Source organism: Platalea leucorodia (genome assembly GCF_965183815.1).
Source record: "Platalea leucorodia genome assembly, chromosome: 4".
NCBI lineage: Eukaryota > Metazoa > Chordata > Aves > Pelecaniformes > Threskiornithidae > Platalea > Platalea leucorodia.
The window spans coordinates 84732519-84744937 of NC_138826.1; the positions used below are offsets into that span (position 1 = coordinate 84732519).

Here is a 12419-nt window from a genome sequence, read left to right on the forward strand (position 1 = left end):
GGTTGCCAGTGACAGAACACTGGGCAGATTATCCTTTTTGGTCAATTTAAAAGAATAACTTAGATCATAAACACCAAGCAACTGAATTATCAGGCTACTGTTTTAACTCAGCATTAATCAAGTACATGTTTATAATGATTTCTTTGCTTATAATCTTCCTTCCTATCTCTTAAGCCAACACCTCTACACTGCAAACTTTTCTTGCACAATTACTTGAAAATCAAGCACGAGAAAATGGGAGGATTTTTCTAACCACTGTGTTTTTGTTACAAGCAGAACTGGTGGGGGGCAATGTTTAGCACTACCTACCACTGCAAAATTCTGGTGGTGACTGTTGTTTTATTTTCACAACAGTAATGTAAATAATGGAAATCAATAAAGCACTGCAGTGTAACTTTGAATCATCACATTTTTGAAGAACGAGTTGCAGTATTTTTAGCAGCACAATCTATTATGAACAAACACAATTAATTGGTAGAATGTCTTTTACTGAAAACTTAATTTTCACTCCACAATCAGTGACCAGAAGTAGCTTCTAGTCATTAAAACTGGACATAAATATGGCTTCAACAAACCCTGCAGATGCCATGTTTGCAGGATCCTTGAAGAGTAGTTTACTTTCTTCCCTAAGCCAGTATAAAAACTTCCTGAACAGGCAGCTCAATTTAATTTCACTGTGCCTCCAGAGGTGCAACCAGATTATATCCTTCTTCCCATCTGTCACAGCTCTGCACTTCCCATGCACCCTTGAAGCTATGCTCTAGTAATAGAATCGTTTGAATCACCATATAGGAAAGGAGATAGGAAGAAGATTTTAGTACCTCATAACATGTTTAGTTATTATACTGATTTCCTTTCTCTGCCTCTATCTAGTGAAAACTTTAGTCCTCACAGAATCACAAAGGAATTTAATCAGAAAGATGTTGTAGATGCCATCTGGTCCAATGACCTGGTTAAAGCAGGTCTGGTTACATTAAGGTGCTCAGGGCCTCATTTGGTTGAGTCTTGAATAGGTCAGAGGACAGAGCTTCCACAACCTCTCTGGGCAGCCTGCTCCAGTGTTTCACCGCCCTCAAGGTAACAATATTTTTTTCTAGCTTTTAATCAGCACCTCGCCTGCTGTAACTTGCATCTGTTACCTCTCATTCTATCACCCTGCATTTCAGAGAAGAGTCTGGCTCCATCTTCTCTATACCAATCTATTAGGTAGCTGAAGCTACCAGTTTCTTATTCTTTAGGGACAAAAGCAGTGCCAAACTGGTTTTTGTAGTCCAGCATTGACACTGAAAGAGTGTCTCTGCAGGGTCTCAATTCAGACAGTGCTGAAACTTCTTCCAGATGTTGCTATCATTAAACTACAAATTTAGCTGAAGGACTGAAATTTAAGCGATACACAACATGGAAGTGCAGCTCAGGATGATGAGTGGTCAGCTAATTCTCTGCAGCAGTTTCTATACTTTCAGCATTTCAGGCAATAAGCAATTCCTGAGCGCCACAGCCCCTGGGATTTGGGCACTTAAGATTCTGTATTCCAGCCATGGAAAAAAGACCCACTAAGCTCCTACAGCGGTTACTGGAGGAGTCAATAAAATAAAACTAAACTGCAGTACATGCATCCAGTTACAACTCAACATTCTCCTATTGAAATATTCCTTTAGTGTTTGAGCAAATCCACAGCAAATGTTAATTGCCAATATATTACATACTTCATGTAGGGTTATGATGATTTACATAAGCTAAGGATTTGCTCCATGGAGTAAGGTGATATTTGTGTTACTCCTGGGTCTATTAGTTATGTTTCCCATTTTATGGAAATAATGCAAACTTACACAATTTGGCTCACAAAAAATAAAGCAATGATTGCATATAACAGGCTGTTTTCTGTGCAAGAAAATGCTTGTAATTACAGGTTATATTACATTTTTGAGCAACGTGTAGGAAAGCTAAGAACTCCAAATACTGAGCAATTAAGCTGTTATTCTGTTGCTAAGATTTTAGGAGAACGATTCAGACTTTTTTTTTTTTTCATTAATGCCTTTTTCCTATTTTCACTGTAACCTAGTAAGCATTAAACTTCTGTGTTACTCCTCTCCATCTGAAATTTAAGCACCACTAGGAAGATAACTAAATTCTATGGCCAATTTTAATATGAGTCTAAGGGACTCTGGCAGATGGCACAATTTCCATCTTCCTCTAATTCTGACTATGTAGAAGAATGTGCAATTTAAAGTAGGGGCTGGTACACTTTAAACATTTATACAGTCTCTTACACCTTCCTTTTAGTTGTTTTTCTTGCTGTACCTCTCTTATCAAGCTTTCTGGCAAATAAATTACATCTACTTCAGCCTTTCTTATATCAGTTGGACCCTGCAGTCAACTTCAGAGGGGACACATAAGTGGCTGTAAATAACACATTCACAACCACATTTGAAAATAAATAATAACTTGCCAAGGAGGATGGAAGAATTTAACTTATACCCATTTAGATTATCTCAAATGCAACTCTGACTGTTGCTGCTAATCTTTGAAGAGAAGTAATAATCCCATATGAATTTCCATGCCATGGTGTTTAAGAGGCATAAAAATACAACGTGATATCAGATAGGACAAAGCACCAAGAGTGCAAAGCTGAATAGTACAAGATATCATTTCAGAACTGCCTAGTGAAACGGTATTTTCTGTCTACTGTCCATTAATAAAAATACAGAACTCCTTGAAAGCATGAGTGTTGATAACTGTTACAACATTGCATTATCTCTTTAAGCAAAATACATGCTGGCCTCAACACAACGCTTTGGAATACTTTCTTTTACTCACAAATCTACAGTAATATCCTCTTGAGTAATAATCAAACATTACAAAGTACATGATATCTGCAGGTATCAGCAACAAACCAGAAAAAGCACTAGCTTACTTATTCTTGTGTTAACAGCCTAAACTCATATTGCAGTATTCTGCAGGATTCTGGATAAAATGCACTGTATTGTTATTAAATTATATTGCAACATTTTACAGTGGCTGCAGTACAAACTCACAGAGCCTAGATATTCCTTCAAGCTGTGAAAAACTTAGTCTGAATAGTAACTATTGTTTATTAACTCATTGATCTATACAGCTGTCCTAGCAGCTAACAAGCGCACCTGAAAATTCTGTGTATAAATTGTGGTGACTGCTCAGAAAACAGTTATGTTTAAGAGCAAGAAAGTGTAAATACAGTACCCCAGCTTCCTGCATACTTCTACTTGCCATATGTCCACAAAAATAAATATGCTGACTTCGGAAATGTGGATATTTTATCCTTGGTTATATTTATAGTCTTCTCTGAAATCATTGTGTACTATTACAAAGCCCTTGAGAATTGTAAGAAATGTAGTTACTGTATATTTTTGGGTCAGATTCTGCTCTCAGTTACAGAGATACACACTGAGGTAACTTCATCAAAGTCAGTCTATTACTCTGGGTTTATGGCATTCTGAGATCAGACCTTGGCTCTGAGAATTTTATTTTCATGCGAGATTTAACTTCAAATACAGTCTCCTTTGCTGTTTGTTTGAAGCAAACAGATGATTATTAATCCCAAATTTTACTGGAAGATGCTTGCTTCTATCGCCCTTTAAAATTCAAAATACATTTTGCTTCATGATGAAGCTTAAAAGAACGATAAGATATCTCCATCATGCAATGAAATGGCATCAATATGTGGTAAAATTGCCATTAAATAGCACATGCATCTGAAGGCAAAGCATAGCTTTTCTCTCTCTTTATATATGCACCCTAACACATATGTAGGCCATCCTATGTACCACGCTGCAAATCGTCTGTATCAATGAGGTTATTCCACATAGTTATAAAGAAACATGCATATTAAGCACATTCAGTGATACATTTAGTTGAAACTTGAGGCTACTCATTGCATATTAGAATAAATATAACCTACATTATGCCTTTTTCCCCTCCCATATGATTTTCTGAACTGCTTTTGTTCAGAATTAACTTAAACAGTTTATCACTCATCCAGATTGGTTTTGAAGCTATGTTTAGTTGTGTGTAATGATATATATACTCCCTCAGAGCCTACTTCAGCACCTCTTTAATCTTTAGCCAAGATTATCTACAGTACTACTCACTAACAAAAACTGCCAGTATATTTTGCTTAATAATGTATTTGTCATTTTATCAGATGTTAAATTTATGCACAACTGAAGCTAAAGTCCTTCAACAGCTGACATCTGAAATCATTACTCAAACCAGCCTGCCAGTCCTTCTACACTTACTCTGTCTTCTGAGCTGTACAACAATGAAATCTCCCAGCTTCTCTTCAGTTGCTCTATCATATAGCGAAATAAATTCAGACAGAGGTTGATACATGTAACTGTTCATTCCTCTATTCCAGAGCCTTGGCCATCAGAAGAGGTTGTATCACCTGTAAAAATTAACTGCCTCCATGGAGTTAATCTATACTTAGTTTGTGTATAAAACTAAACAGGAAAAGGACCTGAAGATGGCAACCTTTTCTCTCTGCCCAAAATGCTGTGCATGGTTTTTCCTCTAATATCCTACTAGTACTGTTACACACTCTGAAAACATCAGCAGTGTATTTTAAGCAAGTATTATTGAATATCAGCAAATAAATGGTGAGGTTGTTAAATTGCAAACAAGAATATTCACTAGAAACCTGACTCAGCCGTGACCTTTCAAAAGCAGCACAGGGAATGTATCATGTGATTTGCATTTCTAATCAAAATATCCTGAATTTTAAATGGCAAATATTTGCAGTGGATTGTTTTTGTACGAGGTAGAGACTCAGAGTTCTTGGAAGAAATTATTCATACAGTAACATTAATTAAAAAATAATATTAGGAAAACACATGCGTGATGCTGTGACAGAAACTGGGAGGTAAGAAACATAACAGTGTGATCCACCATTGCTCTATCCTTTTCAGCTCTCTTTCCTAAATGGTAGCAGAAACTCAGTTTCCCTCTGTGACCTTACCTATAAATGAAAGGAGCTACTGTGGCAGTGTTGGGGTGGCTGTATTGCTGTTGCTGAGGAAGCTGGACGACACCATTTCCCGTGCCTTGGCTGCTACTTGCAGCCATCGAGGCCGACAGAGCCGCAGAGGACCCCGGGGTAAGAGCTGTGCTTGGTTCTTTCCCTTCAGAAGAAGCAAGACCAGAAGAAGGAGAAGCCTTCTCGCTAAGTTGAGATTTTGGTGTTGATTGGGACTGGTTTCCTTTTGTAGTCCTCACTTTTTCAGCCTCCTTACTTCCCGTGCATGTGGATGAAGTGCTCTGCTTTGCTGTTGGCACCTTTGATCCAGGTTTCGGGATCCCAGATGGTATTAAACTTTCCTTCTTGGCTGCTGTTGTCTTGCTTCCCTTTGGGATTAAGCTTGCAATTTTTGAGCTCTTCTTTGTAGATGTTTCAGTGACCTGGTCCTTCTCTTCCTTGACTGTTTTCTCAGTGCAAACTTTGTTTTTGTCCCTGTTCTTTTCCTCTTTGTCCTTTGGCTGTAGCAAAGACTTTTTATTGCTGAGATTTTTGCTTCCAGCTTTTGGAGGGGTTAACTTCGGTGATACTTTAGGACTGCTACTTGTGGAGCCGCCGCTGTTCACCCCACTGCTTAAGACATCCATTTCACCACTCTCTGAAAAGGTATCATCCTCTCTTCCACTGTCACTGGGTCCTGAGCTCAGCGACAAAGGAGGTCTCAGAGCAGTCCTAGCATTAACCAGCTTGAATTTTTCCAGCATAGATTTTTGTCCAGATGAAGGGGGCTTCACGCCTTCAGAAGGGGGTGGCTTGAGCCTGTCTGAAGATGGAGTAGGGGAGGTTGCAGGACTAGGCTGCTTCACGGACAGCATGGTAGAGGTCGCGCTGTGTTTGACATTCATGGATTTGCTGCGCCAAGGCTTGCTGGCACTTGGAGAGGGTATGGCAGAGACCTGCTGCTGCCCGGTGCTGGTGGGATGCTGCACATTTCCATTCATGCCTGCAGATGGGTGAGGGCCTTTTGGTGAATCTGCTTAAAAAACAGAAAGAACCATAATGGTACAGTTATTCTCCCATCTCCTGCTTGAAGGTGATACCATACTCCTCTGGCATTTAAAACACAGTTACACATGATTTATAATAAACATGATTTACATGTACATGGAACATGAAGGAGGCTAATCAAAAATGCCTTTTTTCCCTCCCACCATCACGGTGTTGTGCAATAGTTCTGAGTTCAAGAGAGCCTTGGAAACACCTTCCTTGTAACCATTTCATTATGCAAATTAGACCTTCTAATTTAAAAATTTCATCTTTAATAAGTCAGAAAGAAATTCTTCCAATCACTTGTTAATAATAAAACACTGAGACATGGAAGATAAAAGAATGCTGCTATATTAGAAGAAAAACAAAACCAGAGAAAGATGGTTTTGATGTTTAGTGAAAGCAAAATATGCACTAGAAAGCTGAGGTTTTGGGCAGGAGGAGGAGGACTGAGTAATACAGAAATTAAATTGATATGATCAATATTCATAAAAGCAAAAAATGGCAGGTCACTATACTTCTTTTGTTTTTAAGTACAGTTAACAACCTTTAGTAGCTGACTTCAGGAACTTATCCCACTGCACTCTCATAGGTGGGAAAAAATATATCAACAATTTCACCAGTGTCAGTACTTGAAAGATACAGTGATATGTCATCTACACGGGTTCAGCAACGGTAGTTGTTTTGGGCCTGAAGCTCAGGTAGGTACAGAAGGCTCGTTTACGTGGCTCTGGTACCTGCACTACATTTCCATCATGCAGGAACTTCAGCGAATCTTCAGAATGAATGAGAACAAGACTCTCTCTGCAATATTCAAACTATGCTAATTGACAACCATGATTCTCAAAAAAGTCATCTAGCCTTATCAGGCCAAAAAGACCAATGCACAAAAGGGTTAAGCTCTTCTGTATGAAGCTCAGATTCCCAAGACATATCTGAGTATCTAAACACTATTACTCTGGAGCACCAGAGAAATGAAATGGTAACGGCAATTAAATACATGGTACATAGCTCTTTTAGCAGATGACATATTTTCTCTTAGAGTACCTATCTTGTCTTGCCATTCAGTCTCGGGGCTGTCAGTGAATTAGGTGTAAGCCTGCCTGTAGTATATCAAAGTTGGCACTACAAGAAAGCCTATGAAATGTGCAATGCAAATATAGTTCATGTAATGGCAAAAAGAGTGCTTGATGTGTTGTATACATACGTGAAGCCAAAGTCATGCCTTGGGGCTCCCCTGTCTGAATAAGGTAGTAGATGAGGACACTGAAGACATTTGTCCCTTCAGCACAGAGTCTGAAGTTATGCGTCATTTTTGCAGTCTCAGCCCTAAGGCCTTAGTATGCATTAGACTATCCACCTGGAAGTCTGAAGGCCACAAATACACATAGGAAAGGGAGGATTTTGAGCATGCTGAAAGGGGACCTGTTTTTTTCTTTAACAAAGAGAATACAAACATAGCAAAATTTACTTCTCTAAATAGCATTAACAAGTTCTATTTTAAAAATAATTTAAAAAAATCTGAACAAAAGTAGCATGACAGAAATGTAACAGCTTTTACTTGCTTAACACTATTAAAAACTGGACCCCAGCAGGCCAGTCACCTCCACCTTCAATAGATGCTGTATAATTCCATCTGCCCAGTTTTTTGTGTGCTCCTCAGCCTGATATGCAAACCCCACAGCGCTAAATGAGCTCAGCCCACCTTCACAGAAGGTTTCAAGCAGCTCTGCTGTGTCCAGTTACTAGGCAAGAAAACATTAACTGGCAAGGGTTGCCTCAGAGCATTTTTCAGGACAGGTGAGATTACAGCTTATTCCCCAGGCTCCAGGTAGCACCATGGACATGGAGCAGCTTTGGTGGGCAGCTGCAGAGCTGATCCATCCCTTGCAACCAAGGCAGGAATTGTGGCTGGGCCCCTGCTATTTTCTGGTGAGCCTTAGGTCCTGGAAGAGAGCCTGGAGCCAACAACAGCTGTTGGAAATTACTGCAGCCCTCAGGCTTCCTTAATTTATACCAGGGATCAGCCCTGTGGCTGATAGCCCAGGACTGGGTGTGCACAAGAACCTTCCTGCACACATCTTGCCTTGCACTAAGCTTGCCTTAATCACACAGGAGGCTTGGGGTCTTTAGCTATCCCAATAGCTTTGCAGAAGAACAATTCACCATAAGAATATGCAAAGCTAGTGCAGAATACATGTAACAATCTGTGAACAGCAGGATGCCACTACACTCTGTTGTATTAATTCTGTTACATTTGTATGGCTTCAGGCTATTAGTTTTACAACAACAACAACAACAAAAAGCAAGCATTCTGATTAAAAAGAAGAATGTATGCATTGCCATATTTCCTGCTATATAATATTAAACTCATTGGGAGGAAAAATTGTAAAAGGAAGAGTATTTACTGTTTCATCAACAGCTTGTTCTGCTACATATATAGAAAAAAACCACAGGTTCCTGGAACCACTGATCCTTATTTGATCCCTATGTCACAAACCATAAACAGCATCAAAAAATTACAGAGAACTTTAACTTGCCTTTAATCTTCAATTTAAAGTGTATCCTTAATGTTTCCGCAATGAATGTGGACTGCACGCTCTCAATAAATATTGGGAGCCTGTCGCTATGTTTAAAGACGTGGAATAAAAAGATTTATTTTCCCCCCAGCCCAAATGCATTACTTGAAGCTGCACATCATTCATTGCTTTCTGCACGTTTAATTGGACTTAGCTTTAGCTGTTCATTACATGAAATCTGTCCCCACCTTGTGGTGATTTTGATATAGAGTGAACCCAAGCTATGACGAGGATTTCATATTTCTATAAACTACATTTTACAAGAAGACAGTCTTCTGTTTAGGGCCCAGTCCCCTTATTGCTGAAATGCATAATCAGCTTGTGGTGAAAACAATTTTGCATTCTGCTTGAGAGCTCAGTGCTTCAGTGTTGAGCCCAACCTGTGTTGGGAAAGCAGAGCAGCAACATCCCCAGGTGTTCAGTGCAAAAAGAGAAATTTCTACCAGAACATCCAGCAAGACCATGACAATTGAATGGATGTTTTCAAGTCTACTTTCCATAGGCTGTTGCCCAAATAAAGGACATGTGAGGGGTTAAACTTGGGCCCAATATATAATCAACCTCCTCTGTCTTCTCATCTGTGGTCTTTGCTGTGTTTTGTGCTGTTGGAGAAGATAGGACCTCTGTGACAACAGCTCCCCTGTTGCAGCATAGTCAGGTGCTGATAATCTAAATTTTCTGTAGCAGGCAGGTGCTAGTATCCAGGTTAGAGTATCCAATTTTAGTAACTCACAATAAAAAACGTTAGTAGAAAATGGAAGAGCTGCAAGCAATTGCTATAAGGATGTTTGGAGAAATGGGAAGTTTATCTGGTGAGATTAAAAGAATTCAGCTTGTTCAACTGTCCCTTTCCAGCTGTCCATGAGAAAGTAGCTACCCCTTATCAGCACAGGAGGAGAACACCACCAGGGACAACTGGCAAAATACTGGCAGCAGTAGAAACGTAAACAAATTAGCTATAGATGTACATACTGGCCACAGATGAACAACAATTTACATCATCAGACAATGGAATTCCAGGACAGATTTTCTCAGAGTTGGTATGGGGAAAATAACCAAATAATACTGTTGAGTTTGGACAGTACACAAACACTATTTTGTATTATTAAATTACATTGAAAAGCAGGCAATTAAACTCCATGGCATAGAGACCCCTATCAGTGTTCAGATACAATGTTTCTAAGCTCTAAAGTGTAAATATTTGTTTTTAAAATTTGACTTGAATTAGAACTTTATTTCTTTGCTGGACTAAAAATGCCCTGGGTATCCACCTTATTAGCAATGTGAATAATTACTTTATTAAAATAGTTTCATTTTCATAGTTCTATTTTCATCTTTATTTTATTAAGTCAGAAGCAGATAGATGTGACGTGACCTGGAAAACAGATGTGTTCTTTGAAACCCATCCATTAGCTGCAAAGTCCAGGGGAAAGGGGGGGGGGGGGGGGGAATCAGCCCACTAAAGCTCCACAGATGAGTTTCAGCTAATGGCCTGTTTATTGTTTTGGTGCATTCTGTGTTCCCGACTTAATCATAGCTACACACAGTTACCTGTGTCACAGCAATGGGTTGGGTCTGTGGGCGAAAACTGGCTGTACTCAGTAAAGAGCAAATGTGCATTCACTCAGGGGAGCTAAGTTTCTTACTGTGTGAACTATTCCCTAAGCAACATTCAAAAGAGATAACATTAATGACATACTAAATAATGAAACACTAAATAAAAGGTCGATATCATGTCTTATTTTGAATCACCTTCGGGTCTCCTTTAACTCTGTGACTACATATCCATTCCTCTCTGTGACTGAGTTGGAAATCATGTTATGCAGGAATGAATTTCAAGTATTACATATAGCTGGATTAAAAAAAAAAAAACAAACTTATGCTGTACATCTTTTCTGAGGTCTCTTTATAGCACATACAGGAAGGTGTACAGCAGAGAAAAATGTACCAAAAGTGGTCTGGCCTTGAAGAGGTCTGGAGGTCCCAACCTCTAATAACTATTTACCTAGCGCAGGTTGTCTCTTTTTCTGCTTCAGTTTATGCACCACTCATGCAGAATACAAACTATTTACTATATGATCTGTGCTTCAGAAATTAGAGTGTATGGACTGTATACCCATTCAATGGAAGCTGTTAAAGTTATCTTGCCCCAAGCATCTGCATCAGAAGCAAAATTTGAAATATAAGGTTTATTATGTGTGCCACACTGTAAGGAAAAATCAAGTTTTTCAATGTATAGTGATACTTTTTTTTAAAGAGGTGTTTGTTATTATTAGTATTACTATTGTGAGGGTTGAAGTTTGTTTCTAAACAAGTTCTTCAAAAAAAATCAGGTCACAGAACATCCTCAAATACTTTAAAAGAAATATCAAAAGACTACTTGGAATTTTCTTTGTAATATTCAAAAATTAGCCACTATAATAATTAAATTTAAAATATAGCATGGTTCAGTTGTTTTTCTCTTTAGGCAAAGAAGTAGCATGATGAATTCAAATACAGGTTCTCATGTGTTCTTTTAGGGTATTGTAAAAAATATCACTTTGCTATCCTTGCAGTCACAGCAGTCATTTTCTCCAACTTCTGTTTTATACTCTACAACAAACTTGTATTCAGTTTATATTCTCATGTAAAATCAATGTCCTTCCATCCATTCTGCTGTTTTGAAAGAAAGAAAATAGAGCAGACAGAAACATCTCAAATATAGTACTCTGTAGTTATGTAGTGTTACATTTCCTATATCCTGTAAAATCAATTGAATGATTATACACAAACAAAGCCACCCCTTATCCTCTTGCAAGTGATGACTTCGCTAAAAATCTCATCAAGGTTCTCATTCTCTGCTGTAAAGAAATGGGAAAGTAATCCATCATGCAAAAAGCCACATAAATGTGCAATGCAGCGCAAACCTTAGCAGTCAAAATTCAGTTTCCAAGTAATGAGTTAAGAATATTAATATCTACAAGCATGTCACACCTTGAGTCATTTCACTCTCCCATATTTCGGTAGCAAACTTATGTCAATGTTATGAAGCAATTCCAAAATCTGAACTGCTGTACATACCTTCACTCAAGCGGCCACATCTCCTACTTCATAACTTCACTATTGTATTTGTGAACTATACAGTGTCTGCTCAGTTTTCACTCTGATCTCTTTCTAGTTTTAGCCTGGATGTCTTGCCATAAACAAGTCCTTGATAAAATAAATCCCACTATAGAACTATCTAAAACATTCAACCCTGATAGTGAAAATAAAGAAATAACTATTGAAAGGATGGTTTTATATCTTCAGATACAGCTAGGGGCAAAGTGTGTTCATCAGAATTTTGTAAAAAAAATCTGGATAGCTGCCTGTTGCTTGGATGAAGAACATTCACTGCATACTTGTTCCTCCCACAGACCCCAAGGATGCAAATGGGTACTATGTATATTGTATCATTTTCAACTGTATTCTAACCCAGAGATATGAATAAAATGCTGTTCATTACACAAAGGGAGAAAGAAGCGGGGGAAGGGGCTGGATTAGTTACACAACTCAGAAAGCTGAATTTTTACATTATTGTTTCTGAGATAAAGCCTGAAGAGGCACATTTTCCAGGGAAACAGTGTCAGGGTGGGAGAAACGGAAGGACCCAGGGAACTCTGTTTGTTTCCATAATGGAAGTTCATATTTAAAGGAGGCAATAAAACATGAACACTGAATTCAGATCCCTGCAAAATTTCATTACATTTGACTTAATTTCCAATCCTCTATTCAGACTTATATATACACTAGGTAAGGTTCTGAAGGAATAGATGCATATAATA

At 38.5% G+C, this 12419-nt stretch overlaps 1 protein-coding gene across 2 annotated transcripts in view; it reads right to left on the minus strand.

The window, feature by feature from the left end:
- NAV3 (neuron navigator 3) overlaps window positions 1-12419 on the minus strand; it is a gene marked incomplete at its 5' end in the record, with an annotated part of 269575 nt that overhangs the window by 128768 nt on the left and 128388 nt on the right. For both annotated transcript variants that reach the window (XM_082311047.1, XM_082311046.1), the window contains one exon: window positions 4994-6023. In XM_082311047.1, the coding sequence (XP_082167173.1) occupies window positions 4994-6023 (1030 nt within the window). The remainder of the gene's footprint in view (window positions 1-4993; window positions 6024-12419) is intronic.